At 43.4% G+C, this 20,273-nt stretch overlaps 1 protein-coding gene and 1 non-coding gene across 6 annotated transcripts in view; one reads left to right on the forward strand and one right to left on the reverse strand.

Annotated features, from left to right (window-relative positions):
• SCUBE2 (signal peptide, CUB domain and EGF like domain containing 2) overlaps positions 1-20,273 on the reverse strand; it is a 67,339-nt gene that overhangs the window by 22,226 nt on the left and 24,840 nt on the right. For 4 of the 5 annotated variants that reach the window (XM_065944011.1, XM_065944010.1, XM_065944009.1 and 1 more), the window contains 9 exons: positions 17,059-17,175; positions 16,009-16,131; positions 13,265-13,381; positions 11,663-11,785; positions 11,131-11,247; positions 10,804-10,890; positions 9,019-9,123; positions 6,554-6,709; positions 5,907-6,113 (listed from right to left, as the gene is read on the reverse strand). In XM_065944011.1, coding sequence (XP_065800083.1) covers positions 5,907-6,113; positions 6,554-6,709; positions 9,019-9,123; positions 10,804-10,890; positions 11,131-11,247; positions 11,663-11,785; positions 13,265-13,381; positions 16,009-16,131; positions 17,059-17,175 — 1,152 coding nt within the window. The remainder of the gene's footprint in view (positions 1-5,906; positions 6,114-6,553; positions 6,710-9,018; positions 9,124-10,803; positions 10,891-11,130; positions 11,248-11,662; positions 11,786-13,264; positions 13,382-16,008; positions 16,132-17,058; positions 17,176-20,273) is intronic. The other variant, XM_065944012.1, reaches the window with a different exon arrangement.
• Positions 17,404-17,476, forward strand: TRNAG-CCC (transfer RNA glycine (anticodon CCC)). The gene has a single exon. It is a non-coding gene; the product is annotated as a tRNA-Gly (tRNA).

Below are 20,273 nucleotides of genomic sequence, written 5' to 3' on the forward strand. Positions count from 1 at the left end.
CCCTTTAAAGCTCACCAAGGCTTTTCCTCTTTGGGGAAGGCTTCTCTGACTCTTCCCTGGGAGGGTTACCACTTGAGGGATGCTATCTTCCTTATTCGGACCTCCTCAGCACCCACCACAAAGCTGTCCCACAGAGGACTCTCCATATGAGTTGGGTGTGAGTAGGATAATCACAGGGCATAGGCAGTACCCAGGAGAGGTGAGAGTATCAAATTGAGAGTTAGGAACATGGGCTCTTGAGTCAGACCCGAATTTGAATCCTGGCTCTGCACTTGCTTGCTGCATGACATTGTGAAAACTGCTTACCTTCTCATGCCTTTGTTTCCTTATCTATAAAAATGGTATCATGCAGGATAGACTTGTGACAAGGACTAAATTAGAAGAGTCGTGTAAGGTGCTTAGGGCTTCCCACGTGGCACTAGTGGTAAAGAATCCACCTGCCAATGTAGGAGACATAAGACACTCGGGTTCAGTCCCTGGGTCAGGAAGATCCCCTGGAGGAGGGCATGGCAACCCACCACAGTATTCTTGCCTGGAGAATCCCATGGACAGAGAAGCCTAGTCAGTTATAGTCTACAGGGTTGCAAAAAGTCGGACATGATTGAAGTGACTAAATGCGCACACAGGTGAGGTGCTTAACAAAGAGCTGAATGCATTAAGTGTTCAATAGATGTCAACATTTTACTAAATTATGGTTTTTAAACTTTTTTAATTAAATGAATTTCCTATCAAGTCTAGGTGATAAATATTAGTTTAATATTGGTCTATACTGCTAATATACCACTTACATTTTCCTTGATTTAAAACAGAAATTTTCCACCTGCTCAATTCCAAATAATTTCTCAGTTTTGAAAAAATTAAGAAGAAAAATACCTAGTTTCTCCCTGCCTCAGGCCCTTTGCACGTGCTGCTATCACCTCTGTTCAAGCACCCCCTGCTTCCATTGGGTTTGCATGCTCAGTTCCTCCTTCTCACTTAGATCTCAGCTTAAATGTAACCTGCTCTGACAGCCTTCCTTGAACACCCTGTAAAGAGTAGAAATCTCTCCTCCCCTCTGACGCTTTCTGTTCTATTATGTTCAATAGCACTTATAATTTCTAAAACTATCTTTTCCTTTACTTTTTGATTATCCTTCTCTCTCCATTAGAATGTGAACTTCATAAAAGCAGGGTTTTCACCCATTATATTCTTACTGCTTCATCCCAAGTTCACCCCACAGAGTGGGATCTCAATAAATTCTATTTGAATTAATTTTTCCCAACTGCTGCAGAAGAAAGCTACTACTACTAAAATTTGAATTAAACTTTTCTAGTTTCTTAAGAACCCAGGCACTAGAATATCCCAATTTGCCAGTTGTCTGGGTTGTCTTTTTAAAATTTCGGCAAGTTTCAAAATAATCAAATACAAAAATGTATACTTTAACAAGTATACTCCTTAAATAATGCACCCTTTCTGAAAGGATAAATAGCTATGAAAGAAAAAGAGAAATCCAAGTCATTATTAATTTTTGTTTAGATACAAAGGACTTTATGAATTACTATGAGCTTGAGGAATTTGTTCCCTAGAGAATATAATTGCTATTTTTTTCTGCCATCTTGATAAAATTGATCACATATGGTACAAAGATCACTTGCAGAGTGGGCTGTCCTCAAAGTCCTTAAATGCCAAAATAATGAGACTTTACTATATAAAATTATTTTAAGAAAGAAAATGTTTGGTCAGAAGTGACTATGTTCTTTGATAAAATTTGGGGCCTTAAATTTTATTTTTTAAAAATTATGTTGGAAAAACAAAAACTTCAATGGAAAAACAGCTAAAGAAAATGGATATTCTCAGAAGAGGAAATCAAAATGGCCACAGACATATGACAGCATGCTCAGTTTTACTAATAATCAAAGAAAAACAAGTTCAAATGACCATCATTTTTACTTAGCAGATTTGCAAAAATTAAAAAGATCAATAATATATAATTCATGTTACCAATGATGTGAGGCAGTAAGCACTCAATCACAATGTTGGAGGGAGTATATATTAGTATGTTTTTGGAGGCTGAGTTAGCAGGATCTATTCAGTTTTAAACATGTACGTCCTTCGACCTGCAATTAAACACATACAAGTCCATCTTCCTGAAATATTGGCCTGTGCACAAAAAGAATATTTATTGCAGCATTGTTTGTAATAGGAAAATTAGGAATAGCTTAATTAAAAGTCACCATCAGGAGTACGGCTAATTAATACTGGTGTCTTAAAACAAACGTAGACCAGGAAGCTTTAAAACAAGCATGGTAGCTCCTCTGCTAGCATGGAAAGGTGGCCATGATCTACTGTGTAGTTAAGAACAATATGTAGTACTATTAAAATTGCATTGATATATTTTTTACTGTTTTATCCACACAAACCTTCAGCCTATTTTTAAAACAGCAGCCAAAGTTATCTTTTTCAAACATAAGTCAGAGCCTTGTTATCGCTTTGCTAAAATCCCTTCTCAGGCTTTTCTCTCACTCAGATGCAGAGTCCTCACCACAATTTCCATTCCCCACACGATTTGGCCCTCTGCCCCTGCTCTGACTTTCTTCCTCCACCCTCCTTTCCTCAGCTCTCATCATCCTGGCCTTCTCCTCAGTACCTCGGGGTTTTAGTACTTGTTGTTGCCTTTACCTGGGACTCTTCCCCTAGACGTTCTCACTGCTAGTTCCTCCCATCCTTCACACCTCTTCCCAAATTTCACTTTTCAATGACCACAGCCCTGAGCATAGTCTACATTTTGGCAGAGTACCTTCCTCCTCACCCTTCCCCTTTCCCTGGCCTTTTCTTTTTATTTATTTATTTTTATTTTATGGCTGTGCTGCGTGGCATGACCAGGGATCAAACCTGCGCCTCCTGCATTGCAAGCAGGAGTTTTAACCACTGGATCACCAGGGAAGTCCCGCCTCAGCATTTTCCATTCCACTTCCTTGCTTACCTGTTCTTCACTTCCTCACCACCATTTGCTACAGGATATACTTTCTTCTTTATTGGTTTGTGGTCTGTCTCCCTCTTCTAGAACTCTAAACTCGATGAGGGCTGAGATTTTTGTTCTTTTGTCTCATTATTGGATTCCAGCACCTAGAATAGTGCCTGGCACACATTTGGTGCTCAATAAATATTCATTAAATGAATAAAATTTCATTTTTATATCTGCATAAAAACAGATGTAGAAAAATCCACAGCAAACTATTGACAGTAATTATTTCTGGGGAGTGGGGTTGGAAGCTGATTGGAAAATTTCCATCCTGTGTACATTTCTATATCATTTGAAACATGTACCACTTATAGGCAATTAAAAACTAAATAAAAAATATTTTAAAGGAAAAACATAATGGTCCCATCTCTCCTTCTAGGTGACTCAAAACACTCTTTGGGCTCTTTTCTAGAAACATAAATGGACAGTAGCTCACCAGACTTCTCTGTCCATGGATTCTCCAGGCAAGAATACTAGAGTGGGTAGCCATTCCCTTCTCTAGGGGGGTCTTCTTGACCCAGGGATTAAACCCAGGTCTCCTGCACTGCAGCAGATTCTTTACCATCTAAGCCACCAAAGAAGTCCCACAAATATAAAATAATTCCAAAAATGAATTATCCTCAGTTTGTCTTCATTGCATGTGCTATCAGAGTTCAGAATATACCAGTAAAGCCTGGTCTTTATGAGGTTCTAAGACCATTAATGCAGGATTTCTCTGGTGGCTCAGATGGTAAAGAATCTGCCTGCAATGCAGGAGATGTGGGTCTGTGGGTTTGATCCTTGGATCGGGAAGATCCCCTGGAAAAGGGAATGGTTACCCCCTCCAGTATTCTTGCCTGGAGAATTCCATGGACAGAGGAGCCTGGTGGGTTACAGTCCATGGGGTTGGAAAAACTTGGACACAACTGCATTAATCGACCAGGAGTATAAGACAGACAGACAGACACACACACACACACACACACACACACACACACACACCATGGTTTGCCGTTGCCAGGAGTCTGCTGGGTAAAAAGCCTTTCCAACTAACTCAACTGACCCCTCTTTATACCCACTTTCTCCCTCCAGCAGGAGGAAAGCTTCACTGGCAGTTCCTTCAGCTGTGTTCCTTGACATTGTAACATCGTCAACGCTGCTGTCAGACAAGGTGAACCTGAAACGGTCCCTTGAGGGCTACACAATTCATCCAGTGCTAGAGGGAGCTCTTGAGACAAGACACGTGGGCCCTCTTAGAAGCAAAGCCAACCTAACTCGGCATGACAAGCATCTCAGGAACACATTCACACACACAAGAGCCACACTACCCTCATACTATGTGTCTTCCACAAGTTGTCACAGTCATGAAACCTCTGTTAAGTAACTCCTGATCCGCACTGTGAGGTCTTTATTCCCCAGAAGCATACCCATAGTAGTATTAATAATATTCTCACTGGGAGTTGTTCCACAAGGCCCTTGACATTAGCTTCCTCTGAACTCTTAACTGGCCATAAAGGCTCCCTGGCGAGCTTGCAGGGCCTCTACCTCCAGGACAGCACTTGGGGGACGAAGGGGTGGAATACAGCTCTGAGAGGCCAGAAGCAGGACAGACCTGCCTGTCTCTGACAGTTTCTGCAGCTCACCCTGGAAACTAGGGCAGCAACAGCCAATTCTCATCACCATTTTGGTATGAAAACTGGAACTCTTCGGATTTTAAATGAGAACAAATCAACCAGCTGGGTTGTTTTTATCTTTTTTTTTTTTTTTTCAAGAGAGTCAGCTGGAATGAGAGTTACGACTATTTGAGAACAGCCCCTGGTAGACAGTTACCACTTGATTTTACACATGATTTCTAGTATGTTTTGGCAAAGCAACAGAATAGGGCTGTGGAGCTATTGCTGACAACTTTTCTGAACAAGTGCCTCTGGGCTTAGCTTTGCTTCTTTTGAAACACTGATTTATTACTCCTTAGCTCAAGCTTCATTTCTCAGGCCTTTTTAAGGACATCACTTTACTCTGGAGGGGTCTGCTTATTGAAATTCACCTTCTTTGGGACCAGAGCACAGGTTTGGAGTAGGACCATCCATGTGACCTTGAGTAAGAATACTTACCTCTCTGAACTCCAGTTTGCTCTTCTGTAAAATGCAGATAAAAATACTGCCTGGTCAGATGACTCATAAGGATTGAATGAGGTAATGTAGATAAAATGCTTAGTGTTATCGCCCGTCGCAGGTGAAGCCTCAAATCATTACCATTATTACTATAAAGTGAGACCCTACTTTTCCCCCATCTAAGACTCTTTCAGTAGAGTCTCCCATAATGCCCAGAACAATCTCTCACAACAAACACACCTCAAGACTGATCACTTTGGAACCTCCTGCCCAGATTCCTCCTGCCTGGAACTTCATCAGAAGCGTGGGCCATAGCTCAGGATCTCAGCTGATGATCCCTAGCCTCTCCTCTCCACAAAATTACGGACAAGAGTTTGTTAACTGCCACCATGGGTTAAACCATAGGGAGATGATAGGGGAACTGTTGGGAGTGGAGTGTTGAGAAGGCTCAATGATGCCTTATATTGGCAGTCCTGCCCCAGTTGGGGGACCACAGTGCTTTGAAGACCACAGTCCCTCGACCCTTAAAGGACAACCCTCTCTCTTCTCATCAGCCCTGCCTCTTCCATCCCATCCCTCAACTCAACCGACATTTACTAAGTGCCAGGCACTACTCCTTGGGCTCGGGGGCTCCTGATTCAGTAGGCAAGGGCAATACCAAGTGCAGATCTCAAGTGAGGCTGGGGATCCTAGGTGTTCTCTGAAAGGAGCCTGGGGAGAAAGGGTGGGCCAGACTTGCTTATGGCTACCCTTAGTGTTTTTGGAGCTCAAGAAAGTTCTATGAGCAAAAATGTCCCAGCTAGCAGGCCACTCACCACATTGGTTTCCTCCATGGTCCTGGCCCATTGCACAGGACTCTATCTGGCGTTCAGATGTTTGGGGAGACTTTTGAGCCACTTCGAGGTTCACACCTGAGAGCTGGAGGTGCAGCTGCTCCCTGTGGGCAGCCTTCCGGAGTGTGCGGATGGCCTTCCGGAGCCGCTTCTCTGTTCGTTTTACGATGCAACCGAGATCACAAGATGCTGCAGAAACCAGAGAGAGTGCAGTGGAGAGGAGTTCAGGCTGCCGTACGTGTCTGCTGGACTATGTCTAGACTGACTGCAGGGTCTACCAACACTCACAGCCCCCTGCAGACAGCGTGGGGAGAGACGTGGAGCTGGGCACCTAGCAGGCTGGGCAGCATTTGATTCAAACAGAAATTTGTTGGCCAAAATGGTAGCTTTGAGTTTTGATGAGGCAGATAAAATCATCAGGTTCCAAACCAATTCAGTGCAGTTTGGGGATAAAATCATCAGGTTCCAAACCAGTTCAGTGTAGTTTGGGGGTAAACAAACAAACAAAAAAACAGGAGATACTTAAGTGAATGTATGATTTCCCCCCACAAGAATGAGGAAGAGCTAAAGGCAAAGAAGCAGGAGAAAGCTGTAAGAAGCCTGGCACCAGAGACTATTTTCAAACCAACCTGTCACCTCCTTTTGGTTAGTTTCAAGCTCAAACTCAACAGTGATAAACATTTCCTTAGGGGCGCTCGGTCGGCCAGGGCCTCCTGGGACTTGCTTGCCAGAGCTGCATGTAAGGTTTGCGTAGCGGAAGCTCTCTTTTACTGAGCTGTGCTTCTCTGTATGGAGAAACAAAATTATCGGAAGCCAAATCCTGGCAAAGCACTTGGCTGAACATTCGCTCAAACTCTGTAAACATTTCATTAGAACAGCTCTCAGGGGACCAGATGATTAACTCCAGATGCCAAGACACTGCAAGCCCTCAGCCTGGAGCACGATGACATTATAATCTTGAAGAGCCGGTACTGCCTCCGATGTAACTTTACCACTTAGCTCTCGAAACTGATTTTCATGAACAGATGCTGGATGTTTCTGAATGACCAGCCACACATGTGGAAGACGGGAACCAGAGGTTGTCTTGCCTTCCTGACTGGTGGTTTGCTAAGGTGCATTCATGTTATCAGGGTTCATTTCTTTAAAGCTGAACTACGATGCCTCAAGCAGGGGCTGAGTCTTCAAGTAAGGAATGAGCATGGGAGTAGAAAGGAAATTAACTCCTGCTTTCAGGCAAACTGACCTTGGAGTAATTCCAACTCAAAAGGAAAGTTGGAAAGCACATCAACAGTGAGGACTCATTTTGAAATAACCAGGAGCAATAAATGGCACAAAGAATCAACAGATCCAAATAGTCATGAAGGCACACGGGACGGGAGTGAAGGTGTTATGTAACGCGGGGCTTTGGACATCCTCGTTTCCAACCTTCACTCCTCACTCCATGACTTCCAGTGAATCTTTTGACTAATGATTGTTAACCAGAACCAAAGAGCAGATCCACACACGATCCACACAATGAAGTAATCTCAACTAAACTGACGAATTATCTGTATCATGTTCTTCTCTTAACATTATAAGGATGTTCAAATCAGCAGGTCATCAGGGTCAAAGGAAGGAGAAGGCAAATTAATTTTCCCCTAAAGATCCATCTTACCTCTCAAAAGGCTCACTTCAAATCTCAAACTGAACACATGTTCATTTTGAACCTCTTTCACTTTCTATTTTCCCATATCTATTTTTAAAAATTTTTATTTTGAAGTAAGCTTAGATGTATAGGAAAGTTTCTGAGAGGGTACTCAGAGTTCTCACATACTCTTCATCCAGTGTTCCCTAATGTTAACATCTTATATTTACATGTATCTTTATCAAAACTAAGAAATTAACATTAGTATAATACCATTAAATAAACTAAAGGCCAAATCTATCTTTAAATAATGCTTTCACGCTCTGATTAAAAGTATAAATGCTCACTATTGGGGAATTTGGAAAATTCAGCAAAAAAATTAAAATTACTCATCATCCTTCCACCTAGATTTAACCCACTAATAAGGACATGGTGAGTTTTCTTTGTTTTTCTTCTACTTATTCTTTTTTTGCACAGTTTAGGTTGTATTAGACATACAAAATGTGACTCTTTTTTTCATCTTTATTACAACAACATTTTCTAATATCATTAAACATTCTTTGAAAACCCATAATTAATAGCTTCAAAATATTCCATCAAGAAAACCCATAATTAATAGCTGTGTAATATTCAATCAAATGTTGCTGTTTAGTCGATAGGTTGTGTCCAACTCTGCTACCTCGTGGGCTGTAGCGCCCAGCCTCCTCTGTCTGTGATTTCCCAGGCAAGCATACTGGAGTGGGTCGCCATTTCCTTCTCCAATTCCATCAAATGGAGGTGCCCAAATTAACCTTGGTTAGTTACTTAAAATAGGCAGCCAGATGTGACTACAGTGACTATGCTTTTATTTGTTCGTATGATTTATTTGAGGGTAGACTAGGGAAAGAACCCTCCCTAATACATGAATCCTGATTTTTCTTTTATTCTCTAAAATTATTCTATGAACTAATACTGGAAATCTGAGCTAGGGGAGAAAGAGGAATGTTGGATTCTGCTCTTTCCATAAAGCCAGGTCTACTTGGAAAGTATTTGTTCTGCTGAAGCCAATGGCATCACTGCCTCCAAAGATGAGATCCAGCAGAAAAGCTGGATATGATATTTTTGTTCACCAAAGATGATCCTTTCTGAGCCAAACCTTTTTTCATTTCTTTGGATTGTATTTTAAGCAAACTCTAAGACCTAGAAATTTTAACCCAATATGATCACAAGTTTCTAATGCATCTTAAGCCCACATTGATTGCTATTAACTCACAGATTTCCCCACAGGTTCACCCTCTGTACCCTGCAAAGGAAGCCCTAATGTGTAACCCCAGAGGCATATGGAGCTGCCAGGCAGGGGTCTTCTTCCTCTTGAGAAGAGAGGGCATGGAGAGTCTGAACTGTAGGATCCCATCTGAAGGGCTCTGCTGGCTACAGATCCCTTCCCCGGCATGCAGACACACTCCCTGCACCAGCCATCTGATTCCATACCTGGGAGGACTGGTCGCAGACCCTCAGGAAACAGTTCAGCCTTTTTCAAACTACATTTGCCTTCATTTAGCTTAAAGGTTACACTTGTCCTGACGGTGGCGACATCTTCAGAAAGAAACAAGTGAGAGAGGTTACCTTTGGAGCCAAAGGAATGAAAACCCCAGCGGGTAACGGCAAGTTGTCCATTGCTGGAAGCATACCCTGAGCCCCTCTCTTACACTGAGACCAAGAAAGACTGGGAGCCGGGGGCACCCATGACCCTGGGACGAACGGCACCAAGAGCCTCCTAAGAGTTACACTTGTCCCTTCATCTAAGATGAATCCAGCGCGCAAACATAACAAAGGAAGGGCCAGAAACAGCCTCAGCAGCAAGATGAAAAATGAGGTCATTTCTGTGCCTTTCCAAGAAGGCAGGCCAGAATCCCCCAGTTCACATTCGGACAAGGCAGTGGAGAAAAATGGACAGGCAGGTTCTCCTCGATAAGCCTGTCCTGGGAGGACAGGGCTGAGGGAGCCACCATTCCAGACAAGGACGGCACCACTAACCATGGCCGGGACTCTCAGGGTCTGTGAGGGAGCAAAGGTCCTACTTTGAGGGCCTCACATAGAACATTCTGCTCTCCTTCTGACTCCACAGTCAGTCTTAACCTTGTGTTAGCCTCTGGAGCCAAAGACCAGGATTCACGTTCCAGCCCTTCAATTTGTGATGAGAACTGGAGCAGGTTACTCAGTCTCCCTAAGCCTCAGTGTCCTCATCCATAAAACAGTCCCTACACTACCAGAGCTGTTATGAGAACTAAATGAGGTAATGCAAAACAAAACAAAAAATGTGTAGCCTACTGTCTGGTACATAGTAAGAACTGAATAACTGTTAACAATTTGCTTGCCCACCCTTAGGGTGGCCTTAATCTCTAAGTGAAACAGACCATAGTGTCCCCTCTGACTGGGTGCAAACATCAGACAAGAGGAGCAGTGAAGGACAGTGCTCAAGACTCTGGATCCAGACTGCCCGGTCAAAATCCTGGCTCCGTTAATGTCCCATCTGACTCACTTTGGATATGTTACTTCACCTCTCTGAACCTCAGTTTCTTCATCTGGTTAATAAAAATAACAATAAAATAGCCCCAGAGGGCTATAGTGTGGACGGTAATAAATCAGCTCATACATGTTTTAACTGCTCCATCAATTCACACAAGTTGTTATTATCATGCTTTGAGCTTCTATCTTTGCTTAAACACATAGGATGGACATCTAGAACCATTTCCTTAGATATGTTCATGACATCATCACAAACCCATCTAAATCTGGAAGAACAAGGCCTCTGAAAAGCTTTGAAGGTTACTCTTTGTCTTTTGAAAAACCGAAAAGGGTTTGGGCTTCTTTCTCTTGACAGGATCCTTGTTCCCCTGTCACGCTCATGTCCCCACCAATGCCATGCACCCCAAGTACATATTTCCTGCTGGGCCTCTGAGGTGCTCTACGGTCCAGGGAGCTGGGGAGACCTGAGTCTCCTGGCCTGGAGCTACATGGTCCTCTGCCCAATATGATGACCCAGCGGGGCTGCACAGAGCCTCCCAACAGAGTGGACACTCAGTCAGCGCCTGCTATGTGGTGAGTCAGATCGCAGGCACCGAGGCTGCAGGCAAGAACATCCTGTAACATGCTCACAGCATCAGAGGGATTAGGAGAAAAGAAAACAAAGCCAACGCCTAAGAACAGCACCCCACAAAGGAAGCCCATTGAACACAGTGAGCCCCAGAGACAACACGCAGATTTGGTAATTACCCCCGAAAGCGGAGTCATTTGATTTTTGCTGTTTGTTCCTGAGAGGAGAGGAAGAGCCGCAGGTGACAGAATAGGCCTCTTGCAGTCCTAACAGACAGAAGGTGGATTGTCAGCATGTGGGCGAGATTACAGCCTCTCCTGCCGGAAGCTCAAGTCCCTTCCTCCGCCCACTCCACGTGAACTACTAGAAAAGCCCCCAGAACACAGGGTCTCAGAGCACAGGTCTCCAGGGGTCAGGGAGCAGCTGGTCAAATACTTGGAAGACCTGTGAGGGCTTCTAACACCTCGAGCCAGGAAGGCCTGGCCCCAGGCCTGGGACCCACTCACCTGGAGAGAGGTGAATGCCAGAGTGACATCTGAGGAAGCACCTGTCTCCTCCACCACTCTTACCGCACTGCAGGGATACGTGGGGTGACAGGCTAGTGGGCAGGCCCCCCTTCACTTCTAGACAGGACAAAATACAGACACTTACAGAAAGAGAAGGACACTTCGCGGCGAGACCAGGCCAGCTGACTCCCACACACCAAAGACCCGAGCAAAGAAGGCAGCGCTGATGCCCAGCCCAAAACACAGACACCCACTTATTCCCCACCACCCCCCCAGGGTAAAGGAGCTTCTGGTTTGCTATTCTTTTCATATGGAAAACCAACCAAGAGAAGTGAGTTCCAACCTACGCTGAAGCACAGAAGGAAACACCAAAGAGCCTGCAAAGTATCTCCTGTTTTTGAACTTTTAAAGGTGGGCTGCTGCAGCTGAGGGCAGGAGAGTTCAGGCGAGGACTGGCCGGCACATGCCGGGTCCAGTGGGGCGTGGAGAGAACTGCTGGGCTGCTCTGAGCCTCAGCCGCGGGGACTCTTACCCACACAGTCCTTTTTATTCCAGTGGAGCTTGTACCCAGAGTGGCACTGGCATTCATAACTGCCCACAGTGTTCACACAGACCTGCTGACAGCCTCCGTTGTTGACGCTGCACTCGTTGGTGTCTGGGAAGTAAAACATTCTCCTGTCACAGCTGTCTGTCTCTGACCCGGCTGACAGCATCCCTCCATCGAGGAAGCAGCAGGAGGGGAGTCACGTGATTGAAACTCACTAAGGGAATGTGTTGATCGCCTTCAGAACGCACACTTGGCACCAGCTGACCCACTCCCCATTCAGTGGATTTCCTGGCAGGAGCCTCACCAGGATGATCTCAAGTTCCATTCTTGACCAAACAACTGCCCCAACGAGCACATTGAGAAAGGGTCACACTCTACTCTCAGGGTCCAACTCAGCCACAGCACAGGCTCCCAAGTTAAAACTCCACTGTCTTCCTGAGTTACATCCCAAGGGAGATAGAGAGAATGAGGATTCCCCACGTGATAGTTCATAAAGTTGGGGTATAGATTAGAAAAATGCCCATGTGCCACAACTAGAGAGTCTGTGTGCCACAACAAAGACCTGAGGCAACTAAATAAATAAATAATAAAATCTTTAAAAATAAAGCAGTTATGCTGTCAAAATTTTGGCATTAAAAAAGAAAAATGATGTACACTAATCCCTGTCAACCTGAGACTGAGTCCAAGTTGGAAGGTGACTCCAACAAAAACACAGATACATATTCACATTCAGGAAACATTTCCTTGAACTTTCTTGATGGACTGGAGGAGTATGTTTTCAGCCATGGCAGGTATGTGTTGAAAAGGAGAAGAGACACAACAATATCTATGACAAATCACTACTATCCATTCTTCTTAAGGACATAAGACACAAGGATCAGGTCGGAAATACTTAGACCAGTGGTTCCCATATTCTCAGATCCCCAAAATCATCTTGGATGTCTAGCCATTTAGACTAAGAATCAGAATCTGCATTCTAAAAGACTGCTAAATGCATCTGATGATTAGAGGGTGCAGAGTGACACCAAATCTGACTTGGGCTATAGTCTACTTGGCCGTAAGGTCATGAGACATCAGAAGATGTTGCTTCAAGGGCTCGGAGCAGAGAGATAGGGTCTATGGTCCCACTTCCAGCTGAGAGACCTGCACGAAGACCAGCTCAAAGAGCTTGAACCAAGCCCCACAGCCAGCCCCTATGCACAGTAAGACTGTGGAATCAGTTGGTGCGCTGCCAATCCTCTCTGAGGACTGACTTTACTATCTGTTGGGAAATTCCAGCAGACATTGCATCAGCTCCTGAGAGACCCTCCATTCTCTGAGTACAACAGCATCAACAAAGTCCATAAAGCATTCACTGCTGCAAGAACTCAGCTCTTCTCTCTGCTCCATTTCACACTTGATGAATTAAAGGCATCAATGTGAGAAGATTTCCCATAGCAGATGCTTCCCTTGAGTTGAGGGACTCCCTACTACTGTTAAGTGACTGGTATGTCCGGTCTAGCTCCCAAGGTAGAAAAATTGACCCTGATCTCAGGGAACCTTAGAGTAAGGCCCAGCCTCACCTGACTCTAGAAAGACTCTGCTCACCTCCGCAGTGGGTAAAGCCATAGAGGGTGTACCCTTCATTGCAAGCACACGTGAAGGTGCCCAGGTGGTTGATGCAGCTGTGGTCACAGGTCCTATCCAGAGAGCATTCATCCACATCTGTAATTGTCAAAGGGAGAGGGGAGCTGAAACTGACTCTGAGGGACAAGCGGAGAGAAAAACACGCTTATAAGAACACTAGTTGCTGACCGATAACAAAAACAACAGAGCGAAGAATTATCTATCAGCTCTCCCTGCTCACCTGTATTAAAGAAAGTGTTGAGCAACTCACAGTAAGTATATTCACAGCTAGGACCCTTATTTCCAAGTGCTATTGCAAACTAAAAAGCTCAGTAGGTCTCCCTCACCCATGCTTATTTGCAGGGCTGAGAAATTTAAGATACTGAAATGAAATCAAGTGAAATAACATACCTAAAAGTGAAAGAGAAGTGAAAGTCGCTCAGTCATGTCCAACTGTTTGTGATTGCATGGACTGCAGCCTACAAGGCTCCTCTGTCCATGGAATTCTCTAGGCAAGAATACTGGAGTGGGTTGCCATACCCTCCTCCAGGGGATCTTCCCCACCCAGGAATTGAACCCTGGTACCCCTCACTGCAGGCAGATTCTTTACCATCTAAGCCATCAGGGAAACCCTAACATATGTAAAAATGGTTTGTAAACTATCAAGGTGCTGCCTGTGCATTATTACTATTCTATTACTAACTGGTAAAAGACCCATAGTAATGTTATAAGCTATAGCCAATTAAAAAGAGAAAACACTTGAGCTGGAGATATCTCTTTTGGGTCTAGCCAGAATTTGTCTTCTGGCCCCAGGAGGCCAGTTGATCCTGAGCTTTAATGCCTTCTGCACTAAAAAAAAAAAAAAAAAAAAGCATTAACATTAACATCCTCAGTAATTTTCTATTGCAGACACGATCCTTTTGGCCAATCCTTTGGCTTTGTTCCTCCCTCCTATTTCAGTCCCAGGAGACCCCTCCTTTCCTGGTTCAGCATGGAAGCCTTCTTGGCTTCAGCTGAGGTCATGGGAACTAGCCTCAGGAGGCTACATTTGTTGATCTAATCATTTCTTCTTCCCTGGTCTGTTCACACATCTTTCCCGTACACTGGAATTTCAGTGTTTCACTTCCTCAACTCTTGAGAAGATTTTAACAGTTATGACTTGTGTCCCCAGATGGACAGACCAGGACCAAGGCAGGACTCAGTGCAAGCCAACTAGACCATTGCTGGATCCCTTTTTCAACACCAACTGAGCCATGAGAAACTTCGTTAATAAAAAACAAACATTTGGAAGGAATTGGAGGAATGAAAAACATGAAATAAAAAGGGGCAAAATCTTACAAAACCTCTTCATCCATAACTTTTCCCAGAAGTCCTGGAAATTTCTTCAGTAAGTTTGTTCTGTGCAAATATTTGTTCTACCAAGACTGATCAGTGAAAAATGAGAAAAAGTCTATTTGCTCTGTAGCAATTGATGTCATTCTATGAATTCTGTTATTAATATCAGACAGTTACTGAGAATGTGGGTTTGTTCGGTAGCTAACCTTGGCTGCTCACAAAGGGCTCTTGCTTTGCCAAAAATAATGAGATCACTTTTCTAATTCCTTTTTAATGTGTTTACACTGCTTAAATAGTATTTCTTGCTCTATACATTAAGAAACATCATGTGGAACAGTAAATTTTCTTTCCAAGTCAAACAGAAGAAAATCATGCAGTAGTTATCTAAAATGAACTCGCTGACTTTAACGGGCGCTAGATGTGAAGAGTCTGACAAATTATGTATCAAGAAGAAAAAACCAAGAGAGAAACTTAAGATTTTAAGACCGTAAGATTCTTAAAAAGTAATGTTGCATCTTTATTATTTGAAGTGAAATCAGATTTTTTTTCTGGGACTTAATATTGATTTAATATTGGGACTTCTAACAAAATAAGTTAGGCTGTTCTTATTCTCAGAAATGAAACAGGAATAAATGCCAGCACATCTTTCCTATGGGTTTCTTTCTATATGTCAGTAGGGCATAAAAGGTGCTCATCTGGAAATATAAAAGATGCCCCCTCAACCCAAAACAGCTTGTCACTGTCCAAAACAATTATTAATATCAGTAACAGCTACCCAGAGAAGTTCCCTTAAAACATCCCTTATATGGGAAGAATGTGTCTGAGAAGGGGTTTGACATCCTGCCCAAGGACTGCCCAGCCTCTCCTCCGCTCAATCCCCTCCCTCCATCCTTCCCTACTCTTGCCCCAAACACCAAAGGCTGGTCATTCAAACAAGGCCTATAAGAAAGGGACCAATTAGTTGACCCCAACATTTTCCTGAGAAAAGGTATGTTAATTAAATCAACATCTTTTTGCCACCAAATTTTGTTAGCAAATCCATAACACTCAAGGAAGTTTTAGAAAAGGGAAAGTATTCGTAATCTCAACCCTAACACAACCCTGCTTGTATTCTGTGATCCATTTCTAGCAGCAAGCTCTGGGCTGTAATCACACCACACAGGTTCTTTGAGGTGTTCTCTAATCATTAACAACTGAATTTCCAAAATATACCTGTGAGCTACCTCATGTTTTTATTTTACCTAACAGATGAAAAAAGTGAAGCACAGGCTGGAGGTTGGATTAACGACTCCGTTGAGAAGCCCAGCGAGCCGGTCTTGGCCGGAGCGAAGTTTCATCTTCTCCAGTCCAACCAGTGGCACTGCAGGGCAGAGCTACGTTTCAGCACATACCTTGGCAAGACTTCTCATCTGTTAATAATTTAAATCCCTTTTTGCAGCTGCAGTCAAAACTGCCCACGGTGTTTCTGCAGAAATGATCACACCCTCCATTGCGCGTCTGGCACTCATCAATATCTGTAACAGGCAAGCATCGGCAAATCAGACAGCAGTACTTGCCTTGTTAGCCACAAATCCCTGAAGTGCTATTGTGTGTGCTTCATTATTCTCTGAAACAGAAAGAGATCCATAAAAGCATTTAAGGATGTTTACTGATGTTTTCCATCTTGCACAACTTCTCTTGCCTGGCTTAACCCGTTTTGAAAGACAAGTGCCTCATCCCCTGGAGAATTCGGACTTCCGCTGCCCTTCTCTTAACCGGCATTAAGGAAACAAACTAAGGGGAAATGGTGATGCCCTATTCCTTTCTCATGCCTGCACTGGTCTCTCAAAATGAGACGGCTTCCTTTCCTATACTTCCGATTCCAGTTTCATGATTCAAACTATAAGAAACCAGAATATTTGTTTTGGCAAATTACATAATGGCTCAATAGCCTCAATGCTTTTGAACGATTTCTGATACTTGATTAATCTTATCTTTTCTCAGTTTCATCTGGTAACTGTTTATCTACTTTTTTTAATCACATTAAAGAATGACGCCTTTGTACTCTTGCCCATGAAATACTAAGTCACTGGGGTCTCTATTCATTACTACATGTTAATGGTACATTCATTAAGTTCTCTGGATAACAATCTTGGCTGTTATTTATGATAGGATGATATTATCTCCTGAAAATGAATGTTTCCGTGAACAACTGCTTTTTTTCTAATAAGGCCACTGCCTGAAATGGATGGTGCCTGTAGAAGCTGACCTTCTCTACAGTTACTGTAATTAAGTCGGTTCTAATTAAGCTTCCTCAATTATAACCTTCTACTAGCCTAGGGAAGAAACGTTTCCTTTTGATCAATATGAATCATAAGCAAATCTGGAGTCGCTCAGGAGGCGTGGAGGGGGAGAACTGCCTTTACTCCCCCAGGTCAGCTGCATGGAGAGACCCAGGCTACCTTTACAGGTCTTTCCATCCATCTGGAGCGTGAAGCCGACGGGACAACTGCAATGAACCCCTGTCGAAGTATCCTTGCAGGTGCGGTCACAGCCTCCATTGTTGACAGCACACGTTTCTGCCAAGGAGGTAAGAAAGAGGCAGTTAGCTTCATAGAGAAGTGCTGGCACAGCTGGGAGGAAAGGACATCTGTGCAGTGGTAATACTTGACAAAAATTCATGAACATCAGGGAGTGTGTGGGGTACTCACAGCCACACCCCAAGTCTCTGCCACCCACAGGTGAATTAGAGGAAGAGCAAGTGCAGCTCCTCCCCATCCCTTATCTACATAAGTGACATCCGGACTTCCCTAGTGGTCCAGTGGCTAAGACTCTGCGCTCCCAATGCAGGGGACCCAGGTTCAATCCCTGGCTGGGGAACTAGATCCCACATGCTACGACTAAGAGTTCACATGCTGCAACTAAAGATCATATGTGCTGCAACTAAAAGACCTCACATGCCACAACTAAGATCCAGAGCAGCCAAATAAATAAGTGACATCTCCCAAGGAAACCTGATAGGACGATGGGGGGACAGACACCCTTGCCAACCTGCTTTCCTCTCTACTGGCAGATGTGAACTTGCTAAAAGTTCCTGGCAGGTGTGAAGACACTAAAAGATGTGAAGACACTAAAGAACTAAATGTTCTTTAGTGAAGACACTAAAGAGGTTGAGTATGACAAGCTCTTCCAGCAGGCTAGATGTGAATGCAGAACATAGCCAAGGGGGATGTTCCTTCCTTTAACCTGAACCTTCTCTGTTCACTGTGTGTAATGGGTAAAGTGAGAAAGGGGAAATATCACCCGTCCCAGCCCTTCCCTTCCTGCAGACCAATGACTTCCTCTGGCAACTGCCCAGTAACTCAGATTAGAAGTTTACCTTTCCTTAAAAGGAGAAAGACCTGTTATGGCTATGTGAAAACTCAGCTGCAGTTACTAAATCATATCTGTAGGGTAACAACCTTTTAGCTCTGCATTAATTCCAAGTAATACACAAATGCTATTCAACATTCATTCAACTGTTAGCATTTAGCTACCAGAAACTGACTTTACCCCCAAAACTACCTCTTTGTGAAGCCTTGGAGGACAAACTTAGTTCTGATTAAATATGACAGATAGAACAAGTATGTTTATCTCTGTTTCCTCTCCAAACCTCACTAAAATGAGAGTAAATAAAATTTTAAGTATAAATCCTTAAGGAAAAATAAAATAGAAAACAATAGATGAAAGATGTCAAATCTTCTGGAAGTGGCATGTCAATGGAGGAACGGTAACTAGCAGTTAAACCCGCAGTCTGCAGAGAGATGCCAACAGGTGGTCAGCTTGTGTGAACCACAGAATCCCAGAGGGGCTTGGGAACTGGAAGCACTAAAGTTACTCAAGAGGCAGAGGTGAGGACGGAGTTAAAATATGAAGAGTGATTTGAGAGTCCGTATAATAAATAAGCCGCCAGATGCCCATCTTAATTCCATAGCCCATAGCTCATCCCTATTCAGGGTAAAGAAGATTAATATATTCTCTGAAAAAAGTCAGACCAGAGAAACCCTGGACTCATGGGCACCAGAAATAGCAGAGGAAGGAAGGGAAGATGCTGTTAGGTGAAAGTCTATACTGTGAAAGAGCGATCTCTCACTTTCACCCTCTATCCCCCTATTTCCTGGGACACTGGCAGCCAAGCCTAAATAACCCCAGCAGGAGACTGAAGGATTTCTCTCCAGTTAAACTGACCTGCCCAAGTAAAAGACTTGCAGATATTGGCATTTGAAGATCTCCAGATGAAATGACTAAGCCACTGCCTAGTCCACCAAGCATAAAGCCCACCAGCTGACAGATTATCCAAGTGGCTTTTCAATATTCCACTTTTAAATGTGAAAAGTCAGCCGAGGATCACCAGACACTTCAGGAAAGCCTCTAGTATGAAACAATACACCGAGTCAAACAAACGAGGGGAAAGGAATCTTTGGGGAAAACAAAGTTAATACCAGGGAACAACAGAGAAGTTAGAAAATCTTATCATTAATTTCCTCAGGGAGGTAAGAAAACCATCCATGAAATAAGAACACGTTCCAACAACAAAATACCAAAGTAAAGTTCTTGAAAAATTAAAATATGAAGGCTGAAATATAAAAAGAACCTTATAGAAAGTTTAGAGGAACAAAGGAGGGATCTCCTAGGAAGTAAATATCAAGAAGAGAAAAAAGAAGTAAATTTGAGGAGCAAACCAGGAGTTACAATAGTCAACTAATAGGAGTTTCAGGAAGACTGAGAAAAGTAAAGAAAATTATTGAAAGAAAAATAAAAGAAAATTTATTGGAACCTGGGGATGCCAATGTCCCTCTTGAAAAGGCCTACTGAGTGCTCAGTATAACAGGTGAGACAAATCCTTCAGTGGGGGACACTGTTGTGAAATTTCAAATCACCAGGGACAACGCTAAGACCCTGAAAACACCCAGAGAAAAGCTCTTATAGGTTTAACAGAAAGAATCAAGAATTAGACTTCTGGAAGGAACACTGAATGTTCAAAACAACAGAGCATTATTCAAAACTCTGACAGAATATTCTTCCCAACTTTGAACTCTATACTAAGCCAAACTCTTAAGAAAGGGGAAGGTAAACTATAAAGGCATTTTTGGGTGTGCAGAGTTTTAAAAAAAAATCTCTATCTACCCTTGCAAACTAACAAAACAGAAGCCATGGGACCCAGCAAAGCAGGAGCATGGGGAAGGGAATTTCCAAGTGGGTGCTCCAGGAAAGGCCAAGATGACAGATATGCAACTGGCCCAGGAGTGAGGCCCCACTGGAGCAGGCTGGAAGCCTCAGAAGGGGCTTTTTTGTAAAAAATGGTATTGGCAAGTTATCTGCTGTATTTGAACACATTGTAAAGGGTTTTAGAGCTCTGCCAGGAATTTGAAAAATAAAAATGGTAAGAGGTACTAAGAAAACTAGCTTCCCTCACAGCTCAGTCGGTAAAGAATCTGCCCACAATGCAGGAGACCCAGGTTCGATTCCTGGGTTAGGAAGATCCCCTGGAGAAGGAAATGGCAACCCACTTCATTATTCTTGCCTGGAGAATCCCATGGACAGAGGAGCCTGGCAGGCTATAGTCCATGGGGTCACAAAGAGTCGGACACGACTAGGCAACTAAACCACCACCATCACTAAGAAAACTAAGAAAACA

The sequence above is a fragment of the Muntiacus reevesi genome, chromosome 9 (genome assembly GCF_963930625.1).
Source record: "Muntiacus reevesi chromosome 9, mMunRee1.1, whole genome shotgun sequence".
Lineage (NCBI taxonomy): Eukaryota > Metazoa > Chordata > Mammalia > Artiodactyla > Cervidae > Muntiacus > Muntiacus reevesi.